Genomic DNA, 20472 nt, shown 5'->3' with positions numbered 1-20472 from the left:
AATGTGTTCAGGGATATTTCTCAGTGATGATGATCCTTACTCAGTCACAAATTTGAAAACAAGAGGACTGTATGGCTCAGGGGATTGGTAATGCCCAGAGGTGAAAGTAAGCCGGTCTGGTCCAGTCCTGTGTACCGGCAAGAGCCAATACGCCATGCTGGACCAGATCGGCTTCTGTGGCGGTGATTTAAAGGGCCCAGGGCTCCAGCCACTGCGGCGGCTGGAGCCCCAGGCCCTTTAATTCGCCCCTGAGCCCTGGGGCTCCCAGCTGCCTCTGCAGCTGGTAGCTCTGGGGTGATTTAAAGGCCCTGGGGCTCCCAGCCACAGCTGGAGCCCCAGGGTCTTTAAATCTTGAAAGGCCACACCTCTTCTGGTTGAGGCCACGCCTCTGCTCAGGACTCCGGCGTACCGGTAAGTCCTTTAAGTTATTTTCACCCCTGGTAATGCCATATAGCTCTTTTCAGTTCTAGGCTCTCATTCTGAATCCAGCCCAGGTTAGAAGTATTTGAAAGCAGTTCCTTTCTGAGAGCTGTTCAGTGTGACGTTAATGGTCCATCCTTTGGCTTGTTAGTAGTTTCAGAAGAGATAGCTAAGATTTAATGGTCACAGAGCAGGAACTATATCCACACCCTTATAGATCATCAGATCAGTGTTGAGGAATATTGGTAGGGCAGTGTAAGGAATCTTGCACAGTATCCATTCTCTTGACAAATATGGGACTTGAGTCTCTAGGCCTGTAAACCTGGCACTTTTCATGAATACTAACATATTAAATTCTCTCTTTAAAAAAAAAATCTAGCGGGTAAAGAGGACCTCTCTACTAATGCATGAAACCACAACTCTTGCTAAGTCTGCAATGTATTATATTAGTGCCTATCAGTACCTGTTAATTTTGCGCTTTGATGGGCATGCAACTGCACTTTAAGGGCTTCTATAGGTGATGCTTAAAAGCTTAATAACTACTACATGCCTAAAGTGAACTAAAAAAATACATTGAAAGAACATTAAGGATACGAGAGAGCCAATGAAACAATTACAGTTCAGGATTAAACCTTTATTTGAGAACTCTAAGGTGTTCAGGACTTCCTTACTGCATGACTTTTTGCCCTGGTGTGCAAGGACCAAATACTGAATGTGGCCCATCTACTGTTACCAGGGGGAAAAACAATAACAGCAGCAGCAACAATCTGATCCCAACACTAAGTCAATGGAGTTAAAGCAGGGGGCGAAGCCGGATCAAAGATGTGTCAGACTTTTTTTTAATTTTATTAACTCATTCCAAAGAAACGAGGCACTCCACAAACACGCATTCACACAGAATAATTAAAAGAATTAAGATAGGACTTAGTTTATGTTGCAAACCAACATGTTCTTAAGTGGAAGTTCACCATATGTTCTCCAATACCTAGACACAAAGATGAGCCACCTTAACCTTCTTAAAAAGCCCCATTTTGTTATGCATTGCAGTACACATTGCTGTACATGGCTGGTTTGACTCAGAGCTTTTAAGTCTTTAAATATCATTTGTTGTGATTGTATTAAATTATATCAACATTACTTGGGTGATTTTTTTTTAATTTCTTGCCATCTCCATTATTCTGCCACATTTTTGGTTTTGAGGATAAAGTCATGCAAATAACAAAATGCTGAAGGTGCTAGTAGATTTAATGAAAAGATTTTTTGGGGGGCATAGGGAGGATTATATCTTCCTCTTTTTTTAAGCAGTCCTTTTACGTGCCATGTAACCGCAATCAGGCTAACAACCACCATATGATGGGATATCTTGTAATCCGGTTGTAGGTTTCTCTCTCTATAGACAGTCTCCAAGCAGATGAGTTTTAAATCTCCTTAGAATTAAGAAGGGTTTGGCAACCAAATGAATTGTTTTGGAAAAATCCTCCTTTATAGATTGTGAAGAGGATAAAAAAGGGAAAAAAACATGTCTGTAGTGGTTAGTCAGATGTTCTTTTGGAGTTACAATGATTTCCTTCTTAATTCCTCTTCTTGTTGACATTCACATTAAAAGAATAATGAGTACTATGTCCACTGCCTTAATACTACTCAGCCTTGTATACATTATGAAATCTTTGCATTAAGCTAACCAAATGGATTGAATCATAATGTAAGGCAGACACTAAAAATTGCACTCAGCTGTAAGATGACATAAAAGCATAGTATAAATTGATACACTACAGTACAAGTGTTAATAATTGCCAGTACACTGTACGGTAATTTGTTTTAAAGAGGTGATTGGACCCAGACAACTGAGAGAATGCATCATACTGGCTTTGTGGATCTGAATTGTTTTTGTCTTTAGATTTTTAATGTGTATGTACTTACCCTTTCACCAGTATAGTTGAGACACTCTGGAAAAATATATTAGATGCATTAGTAATGCCAGGTTTAAATAATGGTAGACAATTGAACAATCAGCAGGTGATAATTTCCCAGGTGTATCTCTATTTATATATATTTGTGGATATATGATTTATTGCTGCAAAGGCTACATTACTTAATTATTCAATTTTTAAAAGAGCTTTGGGGTGCCCCAGAAGAGATATTTATTATCTCAGAGAGTTCATAAAGGAAGTTGTAGGCTTGTACTGATAATGCTTTAATTAATACATAAAACCAGGAGACAATTCTTTACATGGTAAATTAAACAGTAAAATATACCAATTTTGACTTGATTTCTATCCCATTGAACTACCCGACATTTATTTGCTTCAGCTTTAAATCCTTCCATTCTGGTGTTCTCCGGCACCCATTATAGAATTGAAGCTTGCTTTTCACCTATCTGCTAACAGTTTAACATAGATGTCTGGGTCCAGTCCATTGTTCCAATTGTATATAGTTTAAAAAGCTCTGCAGTATTTTACTCTTTCCATTGTATCTTGGCTTCCCTGAGTGCTCTGCTCGCTGCATTTTACTTGTACTGGCTCTGTTTTCTAAGCCCATTTATGCCTTTTTTTTTTCTGTACACACTTGTTCACTGGGGAGCTTAAATTGACTTCTCTCTATTCTGTATCCTTAACTAAAAATGCACCATTAAGGTTGATTGAAGTCTTTTGAAAACATTTCATAAAAAATGAAAAGCCATAAGAAATTAGGCTACCAGTGTTTGCAAATACCTGTTTTCAGCCAAATTGATGGGACAGAATAAGAAAGAATTGAAAACTTAAAAATGCTATTGATACATGTTTATATGCTACCTATTTTTGTGTGAATTGGCAAAGTACACGTCAAACATTTTGGGGAATAAAATATTGAGAAATGTGCCATCCTGTAGGTTTTTGTTACTTAAAACCTTTTCATTTCTTAAACATAAGGCATAGCCCTAACGAGAGGAAATGGATTAACTAACATATTTAGATTATCCTGTTATTACTTTCATTATTTTTTAAAGGGAAAAATAATTCTTGTTTTCAAAATGTTTCTCTTTAGTTAATAGTGCCAGTCACCTAATTTTAAGCTTACATGAGTAATTTTTAAACCACACAACACATTTATCCTGGTTAGAAAGAGTGGGTAAGATATTGCTTTAAAAACGAAAACAAAAATGTTCAGTAAAAGTGAAACTTTAAGGCTTCTTTCAGTGAAAAGACTTACGTGCGATGGCTGAAAACATTAGGCATGTCTAATGTTCAGTACATGTACAACTAATTAACGAAGAAACCCTATTTGGCAAGTCACCCCCCCAGGAGGAAGGAGAGTAATTTCTGGACAGCACATAATTTGTAAGAGAAAAATGGTATGAACATATGGAAATGAATCTTACTTTAAAAAGAGAACTATCCCGAGGGATTTGCACAAAGTTTAAAAGGAAACAAGTGCTTCAGAATCACAAGTGATTAAATTGAAAATGGCAGTGAAGTTGTCAAAGCAGCTGAGACTGCTCCCTCCAGTGAACAAGATACCAGCCGATCAAGCTGTTTTTAAACTCTCCCAGTGTTGCTGTTTATTACCAATAAATATATATTTAAATGCTTTAATGATTCTAGAAAAGAATAATTACTGGATTTTAAATTTCTCATATTTCTTTTTTCAAACAATTGCCTTTTGAAACCTATAGGTTTAATCTACAAGCTAACAGTGGGATTTTTTTTTTAATTTTGAAAAAAAAGCTACCTATAAATTCATTTTGGCAGTAGCTCCACCAAACTGAAATGTCTAAAATGCAGAAGAATTTCTCAAAAATTAATTGGCGAACAATAGGTTTAAAAACTCCCCCAAACTAGTTCTTCCCACCAGAGACTATTAAAAATAAATATAACCCATGATCAAACCTTTAGTTCTGTTAAATGAAAGCATAGCCACAGCAATGTAACATTATCTTTAGCAATACAATTCATGTAGGGTTTTTAAAAATGATTATTACTGTTTTATAGAAGCAATGGAAATACTGCCAGACATAAACTATTATTTTATGGAATACTGTGCGCACACATTGCAGCAGAGTGCATGTTTTCCTTTAAGAATTCTCCCATTAATGGAGGAAAAGAGCAGCAAGATCAACAAGAAAAGTAGCTAAGTACATGGAGGTCATTCAGAAGCTATGAGTTCTATAGCAGAGGTACAAGGAAAAACTGTCAGTTTCCATCCCATTAAACAAGCTATGAGCTATGTGTTAGACTCAATGGGATTACCAGCAAACCCCTACCAAGATGTGTGCTAGCTCCTGCTCACATAGCGCTATAAATTATTCAATTCCTTTTATGCAAATAATGTTTCACAGAAGCATAGGGAATCCATAATGGGAGGAAGAGTAACATCCATTTAGAAGAATTAAATGCTAGGTGAAATGTATGACACTTTTCAGACAAAAGTTATTGAAAATAGCAGTACCTTTTAAAGGTCTCCACACACACACACAGAGCTAGGGAGCTTCCAAGTTTTGTTTTTTATACATATCATGATCTGTGTATGTAATGCAGCAACGGTTGCCCTTAGAGATACTCATTCCTGCATTAACAGGTATGCACAAGGATAAAATCACAGAACTGAGGCCTCACAGAGCATTTCTTTCTGACCTTCAAATCTAAGCCTTCATTTAAAAAAAAGTGAACGTTTCTAGCAAGCCAGGCTGCAAAGGGTGTTTTTAACAATGAAAACAGATTTTTTTTTTTTTAACCTTTGGAGCCACAAAAACCAAGGGCCATTTCTTTCACTACTCAAAACTTGCCATTGACTTCAATGGATGCACAGGGCCAAATTCATCCCTGGTGGAATACCGCTAGAATTCCGTGGGCCAAATCCATCATTGGCATAAGCAGATGCAACTCCATTGATGTCAATCGAATTAAGCTTACGAAGTAGGTATAGCAAAGCTACTCTGAGCACACTGTCTCTTTAAGCCTCTTCTCCTTACAAGAAGCGATAGATGTGCACAGAACACTAGAGGTGCCTCCAGCCAGGGAACCGAGTGTGTCTCCACTGTTGGACTTTAAATCTTCGGTGTTGGCTCTTTTTGAGGTTTATCCTTTTTTTATGAGCAATCTAATCAGAGAGAGTCTTTGTTGAACTGCCTGTGGGTTGTCTGCCCAATTAGGCCTGGTCTGCGCTAGCAAATCAGTCTTGCTTATCTGTGTGTTAGCATTATCAAAATAAATATTAGATAACTTGATAGAAACTGTTTAGTGTTTTATACAATGCTTGTAGGATGCTGCATATATTGTTCTCACTCACCTATACCCCATGTTATAAAGTGATAACAAGCATTTGCATTGTAAACCTCTATGTTCTCTCATCAAACAGGGAAAAGCCTTGTGTAATGCAGAGGGTGGTCTCTAACAAGAAGAGGTTAAATTCTGTTTATTACATGCAAATGAGCCATTGTACAAGATCAAAGATCAGAGACTTTGATAAGTGCATTCTTCCCCCCACCCCATGAAGAAGGGACTTGGGTGGAAACTGTTGCTATCAGCTTGATTTCTGAGGGAAGAAGATATAAAAATGTTTCACACAGAAAAATGATAATGCTATCTGAACTCTCACAGGGCCAGAGACTCTAAACTGAAGTGGGAGATTCCCCAAGGTTATCCCTAGGTTTGCCCTGAAAGACATTTTGAATTGACAGATCTCTACAAATTTGTCACTCTTAGGATTTAGTTTGCCACTCATTTGTGTTCAATGCTTGCTTGCTTGAATCTGTAAATAACGCTCATTTCTTTTTCCTAGTTAATAAATCTTTAGATAGTTTATTACAGGCTTGGCTACAGGCATTGTCTTTGGTGTAAGATCTAGGCTACCAAATGATCTGGGGTAAGTGACTGGTCTCTTGGGAATGGAAGCAACCTGATTATTTTGCAATTTTTTATTTTTGGTTGGTGTAAATGACCATTTATCACTAAGTCCAGCTTGACTGAGTGGCAAGACAGACTGGAGAACCTAAGAGGACTATTTGTGACTCCATGGTAAGACTAGTATCAGAGGGGTAGCCATGTTAGTCTGGTTCTGTAAAAGCAGCAAAGAATCAAAGAATCCTGTGGCACCTTATAGACTAACAGACGTTTTGCAGCATGAGCTTTCGTGGGTGAATACCCAGTTCTTCAGATGCAAGTGGTGGAAATTTCCTGGGGCAGGTGTATATATAAGCAAGCAAGAAGCAAGCTAGAGATAACGAGGTTAGATCAATCAGGGAGGATGAGGCCCTGTTCTAGCAGTTGAAGTGTGAAAACCAAGGGAGGAGAAACTGGTTCTGTAATTGGCAAGCCATTCACAGTCTTTGTTTAGTCCTGAGCTGATGGTGTCAAATTTGCAGATGAACTGGAGCTCAGCAGTTTCTCTTTGAAGTCTGGTCCTAAAGCTCATGGTAAGACTGTTACAGTGATCCAGGAGTTCATATTTGTTACTGGGTTGGTGAAATCGAATTATAGACCACACCATCAGTTTGCAGTATCTGCCCAATTTTTGACTGTTTGGGGGCACCAAGACTCTGCCTCAAGGCACAGGACACTTCCATTCAAAGTTATACTCGTGGCTTTCCAGATGGTTCACAGCCTGTGCACAGTCCACATGAGCGTCCCAAGAGCAGGGATCTGTACTGACTATCCTGTATGCACAATCATTTGCTATTATTATTGTTACCCTCATTCTCCCTTCCCCTTCTCCATCCAATTGTTGTTAAACCCATGTATTGCATCTTGCCTTAACATTAGATTGTTAGCTTTACAGGGAAAGGACTGTGCTTGTACAGGGCCAAGCACACTGAGGCCTGTGCATATTACCTCACTCCATGAGTAGTCAGACTGAAAACAATGGGATTACTCCCTCTTCTCCAAATCAAACACAAACTACTGGTCCCTTCACAGCCTGTCCGCTCTCATAACTTACATGATCATCTTCCATCCCTTTTGTTCCACTAACACCACCAGCCTTCAGTGGCTGCTTGTGCCCGCCTTTCTCAAGCATCTTCTTCCATGTTGCCCTTACTGATGGAATGATCACCCCAAAGCAAGTACCCTGTCCTCCCCGAGGTCCCTGTTACCTTTCCCACAATGCCCACGAGAGACTGCCGCACCAGACCTGCTCCTGCTCCCAAAGAAGTCAGTGGCAAAAGTTCCCAATGACACCAGTGGTATAGGATCAAGCCCATAGATAGACTATGTAACCCGTGTTCCCATTTCTGCTACCCTTGTCTCCCCCTCCTCATCCTCTTTGTTATCTGCTACACCCACCTGGTGCATCATGTCTTCATCCAGACTGCAGGCTCTTTGGGGCTCAGACTCTCACCATACAGGCCTTTCCATTGCTTTTAACAGGCTTTGGCTCAAGCCCCAGGTTTGTATAGCTCCAGCATGATAGAAGCTCCAAGGCACCAACATAATACAAATAACAATGGAAATCTGTATAGGACATATGTCACTACCTAGTAACTAAGGCCCCGAACCTGCAATTTACAATGCATGGGCAGACTGCCCTGCCTGTGCAGAACCCTGCTGACTCCGCACAGATGCAGCAGTCTGCCCTGTAAATTGCGTGGCCTAAACTGTGACCTCCCTTATCCCAGTGTAAATCCAGAATAACTACTCAAATCAGTGGAGTTACTCTGGATTTACATGGGTGTAACAGAGCAAAAACTGATCCAATTTCTAAACGACTAATATGTTGTGGCAAAGCTCTAGAAAATCCACAGTGCAACAAAGACACCTGGTGGCTGCCCTGCAAACTGCACATCTTTAAAATGACTACAAAAAAACAAAGGAAAATGCCACCAAAAAGGGCTATCGGACACAATCGCGTATAGTGGTGGCCTGATAAGCAGTCTCTGTGTTTAGTAGCTATATATTCATTTATAATTAACTGTAAGAAACACCAATTCTTTCTTACACATTTACAGTGCTTACAAAGGAAAAATAAAATTATATTTTAATTTTAAACATTTTCTAAGATATACAATTCTCAAAATTACACATTTCCAAAATTCCAAAATTTCCAAAATATTAACAGGTCTAACTGATGAAATTTTCAGAAAATGCAATAATTTTAGTAACCATTTACTTTGGGCTTGACATGTAAAATATGTATTGTGAAAATTACATGAAGCTCTGAATGGTATACTTTATTACATTAAAACTTGTGCTCTGATGTCTTTCTGTGCTTTAATTTCAAAGTGCAACATGGCAGTTTACTCAAATAATTATTTAAATAGTCATACTAAGTTTTTAAAAAACAGAACCAGTTTAATGGAATTTTGATGGCATTATAACTGATGCTAGTGATATCATCTGGTATTTTAAATTTCTGTAATATAACTTAAAAATAATAATAAAAAAAGTTAAGGAACAGGTACATTTGGGTTCTCAATATTAGAGGCCATATTCTGGCTTCAGCTATACTTGCATGACTCCTCCTGACTTCAGTGGCCATACTTAAATACATGTGAATGCGAAAGGTCACTGTGATTTAATAGGTACGTGTATTATAACTAAGTGGTAGACTGACAGTCATATTTTCAGATCAGTTGCCCAAATCCTGCATGGGAGTTTTGCCAGAGTAAGAATTTGAAGGATTGCTCCCTTATCTACTGATACTTGTTCCTTCTCGTTTACTGTTGCAAGACAATGTACCATATTATGATTTTTTCCAATCCAGTTAAATCAAAGAGCAATTAAATCATATGTTTGTGAAAGTTCCTGAGGTTGTTGAAAAAAATCCTGTAAAAGATGGAGAGACCAAATTTTGCCTTCAGCTACACCAGCGTAAATCTGGAGTAAGTAATTACTTCAGTGGATCTTTTCCACTGAATTCAATGGATATACATCAGCATAAGTGAAAGCAGTATTTGTCTCAAGGCGTATCCATTGTTTGAATCATGATGTTCTATGTGCATGAATGTTTGCTTCACCAACCGTAGGAACTTAATTAGTTAATTCACACTTCATATCAATCATTATTAATTTTTCCCTGGCATCTGTGAATATAAACAGAACAGGACAAATTCTTCCATGGTGTAACTCCACTAAAGTCAATGGAATAATACCAGGGATGAGTTTGACTCAATACTTCACTCATGTCCATTTTTCTTATAGAAGTTTACATTCGATTTGGCCTGGAGGGGCTATTGGCTGGCATCCTGCAAGAAAGAAACATTAAAAAGTCAAACCATAGTGACAGCTTTATAAAGGAGGAATTAATTTAGAGCAGTAATGGAAACAATAACTCTCAATTTTACAGCACAATAACAAATCAACTAATTTGATGTTTATTCCTAACGTATGTGTAGGTAACAACCACCTTCCTATATATATGGGTGAAATCCTGGTCTTGCTGAGCTCAGGAGGAAATTTACCATTGACCTCACTGGGAACTGGATTTTACCCTCTGTGATCACTTTCATAGCTAATCCTATGAAGTAAGGATTATGAATAAAATTTTCAAAAGCACCTAAATCATGCAGGCCTAGATTTGTAAAGGTATTTAGTCATTGCTTCACTCAGTGTTGCAAGGTCTAAGTGATTTAGATGGCTAAATCCCATTTTGAAAAGCTCTTAAGTCACTTAGGAGCCTAAATCCCTTTGACTTTAATTTGGGACTTAAGCTCCTGACTTGTGCTGTGATGGGGCATACCCCACACAAGCATGGATGCTGTTAAAAGTGCCAAGAGAGGCCAATAAGCCTTACACCAAACCTGCTGGCGAGCTAAGGAGCAATGAGACTGAGAAGGAAGCTCACCTGGGCAGGAACAGGTGAGGTTTCTATAAAGCCTTGGAATTGAGGCTGGAATGGGGTTGCAGGGAGGTGAGACTACAGTCACGCTCCCTGATGCCAGGGGATAGTAGGAGCCTGAGAACGGCAGAGTAGGAAGCAGTCCGGGGAAGGTGCAGCAAAGTCCAAGAGGGATAGACCTGAATTGCTGGTATGAGGGTCCATGGATTAGAACCTGGTGTTGTAGAGGATGGGCCTGGGTTCCCCTACCAGCCACTGTGGGAGTGACACAGCCACTACAATGGAGTCGGAGACTGCCTGAGACTTTGAGGAAGGCGACTCTGGTAATACCCCGGAAGAGGCAGACGATGATGACTTGGCCAGAGTGCTAAGCCACGAAGGAGAGGCACAGCAGCTTCGGACTAACGGCAGAGCGGCTGCAGGGCGAGTGACTGAAGTAACAGGCTGAGCAACTGCCAGACGGGGTGCGGACAGTGGTGAGGTAATTCCCCAGCTGAGCCAAACGGTGAGTTGCAGACCCTGTGACATAGGTGCTTCTGAAAATTTTACCTTACATATGTATGACTAGCTGGTTCACAGCTGTTAAGCAAATGAAATGTGCCATTACTGGCTTAGAAATGACAACATTCAACATCTGATTTTATGTTCCACTCATGTGACTTGCAAGAACCCCGCCCAACTTCAGAATGTGGGATTCACTTATATTCCCCTCCATGACCAGCTGATAGGACTTTCCATTCCTGCTTAGGGGATATAGTGCCCTGAATTGTCTCCAACTATTACCTTAGCTTAAAAAGAAGTAAAAACCAATATTTTAAAACTTAGCTGTGTGCTGCTAGGTGCTTACAACCCTCTTTAGGCATCTAAATGAAGGTGTACTGATTTTCTTTTTGAAAGGTGCAGCTCCCATTGACTTGGCAGTATCTCGTTGGCATGAAGTTTCTTTTAGACTAACATGTAAATTAATAAAATGTTGAAAACCTGCCATATTGACGCCTGGGATATTTTAATATTCAACCACTCTAGGGAACAAAGATGGGAAACAAATTATATTTTGAAGGTGCTGTTTGGGATTTCACAGTTGAGGTTAAGTTCCATTTTGCACTTAAATTAGGGATTCAACCTCTTGGCTTTGTATGAAAAATAGGGTATATCTTCCCCAAATTTACAGCACTTGCTCTCTGACTACAGAATGAATTTTCGAGAATTGACAAGTAAAGTCTATTCGTTAGTTTATAAATTAATTAAAAACGCTGTCCTTTGAAAAATTGTAGCATCCTTTGTGAGTCTTTTCTTTGATCCATCTTGTATTAACAGCAAAACAACACACTTCACATTTTTCAGATATGTAAAATTAATCAAAGTCTTGTGTATAGACTGTGTTTGAATAAATTAGGTTGTAATTAAGCTAAATTATTACTGTTTGTTGTCTGTAATTGTTGTAATTCTGTAGGTCATGGATGGCTCAGGTCAACAGCACAGGTAACTCTTAAGTAGTGCTAGTGTGTCAGAGGTAAATCAGACAATCGTTCTACTACAGTTAATTTTCATGCAAATAGTGGTAATGACTCATTGGTAGGAGGGAGACTGCACACACGTATCTAAAGTTCTCATTGCTAGATTAATTGTCCCAACTGCTCTTTAAAGATTCTATTGCTGCAGACTAGTTTGGGCAGCAGTGCTTGAGTGGAGAGAAGGGGAACCCCTAAGCACTGAAGCACACAGCCAGTGGAATTGACGGGAAAGCCTTTAACACATAGTGATTCTGGACTTGGGCTGGGCTCTCCATGAGCTCTTTGCATAGCACAATCTCACTCACACGCCTTGTAAACCAGTCAGTCAATTGTAAATTAAGGGCCAGATTCACCAGCACACTTCAGCCATTTTCTGCTGCTCTGGTGATGCAAAGCAGCTATAAAACACAACTTCACTGGCTGGTACACTCTGACTTCTTTGGAGTACTGTGAAGTTGCCTGGAGAAGTTAAAATAAAAAATGATTTAAAGTTGATCTATAAATTTTCAAATTAAAAACCCATTCTCTTTGGGTTTATCATTTATTGTTGTATGTGTCTGACATTTTTAATATGCTTAAAAAAACTAAAGAAATCTCCAGGCAAAAAATTATGGTAAAATAGAGATAAGGTCAAGGGTGTATGTCTGTAATTTAAATGTAAAAATTATCCCCAAACCAAGCATTATAAGCCCAGGAAATTCAGTTAAGGTTATACTTCAAAGAACTCTAAACACATTAAGTTAAGAAATGTACAGTTAAGGCACACAAAGAACCTTAACGGTGCCCGGTAATGATGTTATGGTGTGTGTGCGTGGATATTAAAAAAAAAAAAATCTAATGTGTCTTTAGATTCAGTTTGAACCAAAATAGGATCACAAATATTAAAATCATATGATTATTGCATGATGCAATAGTGCCTTCACTGTGCTTTTCTTACCTTAACAGAGTTGGTTTTCTTTTAAGTGTAACCTTAAATTTGACTTTCCTCAGTTTACAATGCATGGTTTTGTGATGTTACAACATCCCTGTAATGTTTTTTCACCATTAAGTTATTGAAATGTCCTCTCAACCTTAATCCATTTTAATGTATTTTTGTCACTGAATTATACTACAATAGTAAGCAGATTACAACAAAATGGTCTTAATATGTTTATTGTCTTCATAAAGAGACTAAAGAAAACCACCAAGGAAAGCATGGCCATCGTGCAAAAGAGCTGGAAGAGAATTTAGGAACAAATGTGCCATTTCAGGTAAAGCAGGCATTTCTATTAATGCAGAATCCTTCCCACATCATCTCCGACATTTAAACAATCTCTACTCTCTGTGTAGTTGTTTTTTTTTTAATATAAAAGGGACCTCTATTCTAGTGTAAATCAATCCACGTGCCAAGGAAAGAATAATGCACATGGCTTTAAGTGAAAAATACTTCTGCCCCAAGTAAAAATAAGTGCACACATCAGAGCAACTACATTCTAATTAAATAGTGTGGGAGACATTTAGTCCTGCACAGAGGAGCAGCAAAAGGCCTACACACTGGGGGGTAAAATTCACCCTTTATGCATTAGCTATGAATGTCCGTTGGTCATTTCCTCAGACCATTTGCCCTGGAACATCTGTGTTAGCATGGAACTATTCAGGCAAGGGAGCCCACCTGCAAGGAAGTATATAGGTTTGTGTGAGACTCCCAGAGCTCACCTTGAAATAAACCAAGAGTTGTCTAAGGTCACAGGAGTACCTGAGCCAGTCAGCACAAAGTGAACTTATTAATGCTAACTGTCCTTGAGGTATTTTTTTCTATCCAATTATTTTTACATCCTACCATTTTGATTGCCAGTGTGCTTTGAGCACAAGGGGCAAAATGTGATCCTCCATCTTCATGCAATTTTTTCTAGTAAAAAAAAGCATGGAATTAACTCTCAAAGTATGATAGGCAGAATCCTTGCTACGTAACACCTTTTGAGTTTTTCTTTCAACTGATTGAGCGCTGTAGTGCTAATGCAATGACACACTAAATGGGATTTAAGCTGCCATAGAACTGTATGGTCTTTAGGTATAATAATGTGTGAAATTTGTCCTGAGACAAATGCTCTCTTGGGCCCTGATCTTGCAAACACCAGCTACCGAGTGTAGTTCTTATTGCAATGTACAATGCCTAGCACAATGGGGTCCTGCTCAGTGACTAGGTTTCTTAGGTCCGACCATAATACAAATAAATAATCATTGCACATTATTATTATTAATAGTCTCACAGGCTTGTAGTCTCAAGGTAATAAGTACTGTGCTTGGTAGTAAGTGTTAGTGGGGGCAGGCCTTTATTTTGAGATAATCATTTTTAACCTTGAGCATTCCTGGTCACAATAACAGGTTCACTCTTGACTGCTGCTACTGTGATATATTCAATTTTTAAAACAGTAAACAAAAAATTAAGAACTGTGAAGAAAACAAAAAATGAAACAGGAAGGCTCGAGCAAGCTACAGTACAGAATCAGCTTGGATCCCACGCCAAATGAGTCATCGTTCTAGCTCTAGCCTTTTTATCTGCATGTTTTTCGGTCTTATTAGTCACATTAGGAGCTTTATCAGGGGACAAAGGAAAACGTATCCTTCAGGGGAAGCTGGGAATGATGACCCAAGTAAAACACATCTTTTGGAGGAAAGAAAACTTTGTCAGCCCTGAAAAGAAGGAAAAGTCAGATTTTCTCCAGATTAAGGAAGAAGGGAGGCATCGTGCTAGCAAAAATAGGAAAAACAATGTTTATTGCTGATAAGAGCCTCACCTGCCGTCATTTTCTCTGCTGTTCTGGTACACATATGCAGTTCGGGTAGTGCCACTCTGTTGTGTCAACTGGTTTAGAAGATTAGCTGTTGCTCCTTTTACTTGCCTGAGAGCTATTTCTGCATGGATGCTTCGAGGATTAGTTGTCACCATTCCTGGGTTCTTAGATTTCTTATCTGAATCACAAAATGTATATGGATACCCTCCAAACATAACAGTGCTCCAGCCAAACCCCAACATGCCCATTTCCAATCATCGAGAACTCCATCCATTCCTCTTTTCCTGTAGGCTTCTAGAATTCTGTATCTTTCTTATTGCTTCCTAACAGGCACAACAAGGACCTTGACTTTCCTTTTCAGTTTTTAACATAATTAGTTTTCTTTCACAGATTGAAATTAGTAACCCCAAAAAGCTGAAATATGATAATTCTTATGTAAATTCTTCAGATTGACAGATGCCCCAAAATGAAAACAACTCAGAAGAATGACAAAAGCTAGGAAAAAATACAAACTGTTTGTTTTTTCTCTTAAAACCTATGAGTTTTTCATAATCATCTGTAGGATGTGCACAAAAATTTAATTATATATAAGTACTACAAAATAAAGTCAACTATGAATGAACTAATGTAATCTTTTTTAAAATGCAACTGAAATGCCATTAGTTCCAGATCAGTCTCCAAGATATCTTTGGCAAGTCAAAATGTCCTTATTAAAATTATTCAGTTTATCCTATATGTAATGTCCAGTACTGGAAAATAGATAATTATATTTTATATTCAGGAAAGGAACCAGAATACTATACTCACATTTATTTGCCTCATTCTGCAAAGGATCTTCAAATACATGAGGAAACATGAGGTCAGATCCAAATAAATGGTTGATGCCTTCAAGCAGATTCACATTTGTTACTCTTACGGGAGGATGTTTTGAAAAGGTAATTGGTAATCCAGGAAATCCAGAGTCCATAGGGGAGTTTGCAGCTGGGATTCCCTACATAATAAAACAAAAGGCAAGTAAATAGGTCTCATCGTTTGGTATTGAGGCAAAATACATAAGCTGCATAGATACTGTATTAGGGCATGATCCTAAAAACCCTTATACACAAATAATACTTACTAAAAGTCTTTGAGAGGAGTCTTTGGTCTTGTGGTTAAGACACTGGACTAGGACTGAAGAGAACTCTGTTAGGTTCCTGGTTCTGTTATAGACTCCATGTGACCTTGGGCAAGTCAGATAACCTCTGTTTCCGGCTTTCAAATAGGGATAATATTTTCCTTCTCCCACCTTTTTTCTTGTCAATGTAGATTGTAAGATTTCTGGGGCAGGGACTGTCTGTGTTAGCACCAAGCAAAATGGAGCTCCAATTTGTTCAGGGCCTTTAGGCACTACTGTGATACAAATAATTCATCATAATAATGTCAATGGGAAAACTTTATGTAAAGGATTATAGGATTGGGCAGTCAGCCTACTGTTACTGACTCAAGTCTGTAACAGGGGGCAGGGATAGCTCAGTGGTTTGAGCATTCACCTGCTAAACCCAGCATTGTGAGTTCAATCCTTGAGGGGGCCAGTTGGGGATTGGTCCTGTTTTGAGCAGAGGGTTGGTCTAGATGATCTCCCAAGGTCCCTTCCAACCCTAATAATCTATGATTCTATTTTAGTTGGCAGTTGAACTGTAGCACAAAAATGGAAGCTGTGCATGCTGAATGGATTAACAATTATAAATGTGTACAAAATCTGGGGATTAATAAAGTTTGGGGAGCCCTTTGGGAGCTAAGCTACAATAGCACACCGGAGCTATTAATAAAAAAATAATACATCTAATGTGTAAACTGATGATCAACAGAGGGCCTGTAAATTTGCAATGTTGGAAAGATATTTATAATACCATACCAACCAATTAATAAATAAATCTATGTATACTGTTTCATAAGTAAAATCTTAGTGTCTAATGTTATGCTGCGTATAAGTCAGTGCTCATTTGTCTGGTTAAAAGAAATTTACTATTGTTTTTAAATGCAGAAATAAATTGTAAAAAACCCTATAAAATATGCATGTAAATTGACTTATTGTCCATTAAAACCATCTCCAATTCAATAGTGAAAAGCATTAACTATAAGAGATAAATATAAGCATAAAGACAAAAAAGAATGGTATACTATGTGCAGAACATTCCAACAACAACCTAAAGTAGTAGTAAATAAGGTGCTAACCTACTTTCTGCTGAGAAAATTTCTTTTGAAGTTTAACATCAAAAGCATTTTTTCCACTTAAATGACACCATACGGTTTCACGGCTTACTTTCTAACAAGACTTGAAAAAACACAACTAGAATGCAACTGACAATCTTGAAAAATCTTTTGTGTTGTTCCACTTCAATGACCTAATGAGATAATGGCTCAGTTCTGTTCTAGCTAACTAGGTATAACATCTTCATTGAACCTTAACATAAAACAGAGATATTTCTAAAGATATTGCCTTAACACACTTCTCCTGCATTGCTAATCCTGCTATGTTTTTTATTTAAGTGATGTCCTATGTAGAAGAATACAGGTCAGTTTTGAAATAAAACATTTACACCTGCAGTGACTCAATCCACAAGTGCCTTGAACTCTTGTATACAAGGACTGTGGCTTCAAGTGGCAAAAATGTGTTCACTAGCAAAGTAACTCACTAAGGCCCTGATCCTACGAATTGACATGCTAGCATATCCATAAGGAGGTCTGTGATAGCACGTGTTTGCACGGTCAGGTTTAAGGTAGAGCCTGATATACAGGGATTTTGGCATATCTGGATTGAGTGTGATTTACTATCAATGTTACCCCTAATATCAGGGAAAGCAATTACACCTTGATTAAATTGACACCTTTATTATTTGTGTTGCAGTAGCACCAAGAGAGCCTTATCGCAATAAAGCATGTCATACACATATGACAAAAAGATGATTTCTGCCCCCAAGAGCTTACAGTCTAAATGTATGATGAGAGAACGGGTAATTACTACAAGCAGATGGGGAGCGCAAGGCAACAGTGAGATGATTAGGATTAGTGTAAGCAGTGGCCACATGTTTCGTAGGTATCCTGGCAGAGTTGTGTTTAAAGGAGAATATTGGAGTATAATGGCTTTGTAGATATTATGGGGAGTGCCTCTCTTACATAAGGGACAGCACGGAACGGAGATGTTTGGGGGAAAGTTGGACTAATGGGCAATAAAAGCTGAATAGTGATGCCTATAATAATCCTGACTACTTACAGTGTTTTATCCATAGACTTCAAAATGCTTTACCCAAGTGAGAACGTGGTGCTACTGTGCTTTATAAACAGGGAAACTGAGGCATGAAGAGGTTAAAGTCTCTTGTCCAATATAAAGCCACATAGCAAGTAAGTGGCAGAGCTGGGAAATGAACCCAGCTATCCTAACTATTTTACACATACGTTGTGGTAGGGATGGATGTGTCCTACCTTCTGGACAGCAGGAAAATAATGGATCATTTAAACAAAAATCTGAAGAAAGTGCACCCAGTGATGTGAAATCACCAGTCTGCAATGGAACCAAAGAATTCTCACTACATGGCTCTGAGCTAACTAGGAGGACCATAAGGACAATGGGATGCACGTTGGCTCAGTCTCCTATTTGGACCCTACTGATATTATTTGTATTGGGGTAGCACCTAGGAGGCCCAGCTATGGATCAGGCTCCCCCTGTGCTAGGCACTGTACAAACACAAAATGAAAATATGCTCCCTGTTCCACAGAGCTTGCAATCCAAGTGTAAGACAACAGGTGGATACAGACCGACTGGTGGGGGAGCATAAGGAAATATTAAGATTAAATGGGCAGCAAGATAGTCAGTGGTCTCAGATTTCAATGGTAGTGGTGGGGAACTTTCAGTGGGAGGGGAGGAAGGTCCTGGAGCCACTTAGATTCCTGGAAGTTCTTGAATGTTTTAAAGGATAAAATGCAAAAATCAGTCTATGTCAGGAGCATTTCTTGTGATAACTTCATATATTTTTTAATAAACATTCATTATGGTTTACTACAACAAAATGATTGACACCGGACAACCAGGAGACTTAAAGCTAAGCAATCTGCTGCACCTGTGGCATGCAGACTCAGTACCAAATCAAAATTTTCAAGCTTATAAATCAACCAATTTCCAAACAGACTTTCTTCCATAGGAATGACACACAGCACAGATACCTATATTTGACTGTGGCTTCAGAAAATATAGAGGCAAGTATAATATTTGGTTGAGATGAATTGCTTGTTACCATTTTAGTTAGTTTTGGATGTGGCCTTAAGGTTACTTTGCCTTTGAAAAACTGGGTATATGGAGGTATATGGGGATTGGTCCTGCTTTGAGCAGGGGGTTGGACTAGATGACCTTCTGAGGTCCCTTCTAACCCTAATCTTCTATGTTTCTTCTATGATTCTAGGTCCTACCACCAGTGCCTGAAGTACACCTACCCTTTGGACAGATGTTAGTGCAACAAGAAAGGTAATCTTTTGTCAAAGAGAGAGAGAGAGAGAGAGAGTAGTTTAGGCTCAAACGGGGAACCCATGAGGGCAGTGAGCACAGTGTTAAGGTCCCAAAAAGGAGCAGTGTTCTTTATTAGAGGGAAGAGGCGAGTAACATCTTTCAGAAACCTAACTACCACAGAGTTGGGAAAAAAACCCCAAACCTTTATTTGGATCAGGGGTTGAAACACCGAAACCACTGCTATGTGGCCCCTCAGAGAGCTGAGAAAAAGGTCTGACAATTTAAAGTGTAACAGGTACTCTAAAACATCCTGAATCTGGGCTTCCATTGGCTAAATTCCCTGACCAGCAGTCCAGATTGAGAAGTGTTTCCATTTGGCCAAGTAGGTTTGATCCAGTGCATTGGTTTGTACTGTTCAACAGGCACAACTTGGACTGCTTCTGAACAGCTCTCTTCTGCTTGATCTAACCATTCGGCATCCACACCATGAAGTACGGGCTGCCCAGATCTGGATGCCACATCTGACCGCAATGTTCTGACAGAAGATCTAGAAGGAGGGGAAGAAGTCTTAGAGGTTGGACTGAGTAGACTGGAGAACTGACATTATCCCGACAAGGCTGGCACAATGAGTATCAGTTTGGCGTGATCTTGTTTGTTTGAGACAGACCTGAGGAATGAGCAGAGTGGGAGGGAAGGCTTAGATTAGCACAAACCCCAAGCTCAGTTAGAAGGCATCAGTGAGAGAGCAGGAACTGACCCACCCGAGAGCAAAATTGTGAGTATTTCTTGTTGTCATTCGTTGCAAATAGGTCAACAGATGGAATGCCCTAGGCCCTGAAAATCGACCTCAAGATGCTGTTCTTCACAGACCACTTGAGATTTCTGGAGAAATTCCTGCTGAGGTGGTCAACCAGCTGATTCTGGGACCCAGGTAAGTGAGCGGTCATCGGGACATCTTCCTTGATGCAAAAGTGCTTAATCGCTTCCTGATAGAGCTGACTGGACTGAGTTCCTCCCTGCTTGTTCACATAATACATTGCTGTTGTATTGTTGGTAAATACACAAATGGAAAAGCTCCCTGATGAAAAGGAGAAAGGGGTGGGAAACATTGTAAATTGCACAAAGCTTTAGAAAACTGATATGTAGCATGATATGTAAAGAACAAAATTGTCATACATAGCTGAATATAATTTGTTGGGCAATAGTCAACATGGTTTTTGTGAAGGGAAATCATGCCTCACCAATCTACTAGAATTCTTTAAGGTGGGGGTCAACAAGCATGTGAACAAGGGGGATCCAGTGGATATAGTGTATTTGGATTTTCAGAAAGCCTTTGACAAAGTCCCTCAGCAAAGGCTATTAAGCAAAGTAAGCAGTCATGGGATAAGAGGGAAGGTTCTCTCATGGATTGGTAACTGGTTAAAAGATAGGAAACAAAGGGTAGAAATAAATGGTCAGTTTTCAGAATGGAGATAGGTAAATAGTGCTGTCCCCCAGCGGTCTGCACTGGGCCCAGTCCTATTTAACATATTCATAA

At 39.0% G+C, this 20472-nt stretch overlaps 1 protein-coding gene across 6 annotated transcripts in view; it reads right to left on the bottom strand.

Moving 5' to 3' along the window:
* Positions 1-8350: 8350 nt before the first annotated feature.
* Positions 8351-20472, bottom strand: part of LRRC9 (leucine rich repeat containing 9) — an 89560-nt gene continuing 77438 nt past the window's right edge. For 3 of the 6 annotated variants that reach the window (XM_045015945.1, XM_045015943.1, XM_045015944.1), the window contains 3 exons: positions 15263-15446; positions 14459-14633; positions 8354-9574 (listed from right to left, as the gene is read on the bottom strand). In XM_045015945.1, the coding sequence (XP_044871880.1) occupies positions 9535-9574; positions 14459-14633; positions 15263-15446 (399 nt within the window). In that variant the 3' untranslated portion in view covers positions 8354-9534. Of the gene's footprint in view, positions 9575-12826; positions 13333-14458; positions 14634-15262; positions 15447-17282; positions 19483-20472 lie in introns of those variants that run through there. The other 3 variants (XM_045015941.1, XM_045015942.1, XM_045015946.1) reach the window with 3 other exon arrangements.

This window comes from Mauremys mutica, chromosome 4 (genome assembly GCF_020497125.1).
Source record: "Mauremys mutica isolate MM-2020 ecotype Southern chromosome 4, ASM2049712v1, whole genome shotgun sequence".
Taxonomy (NCBI): domain Eukaryota; kingdom Metazoa; phylum Chordata; order Testudines; family Geoemydidae; genus Mauremys; species Mauremys mutica.
Note: the sequence above shows the minus strand (reverse complement) of the source record. Positions and strands in the feature narration are given on the sequence as shown.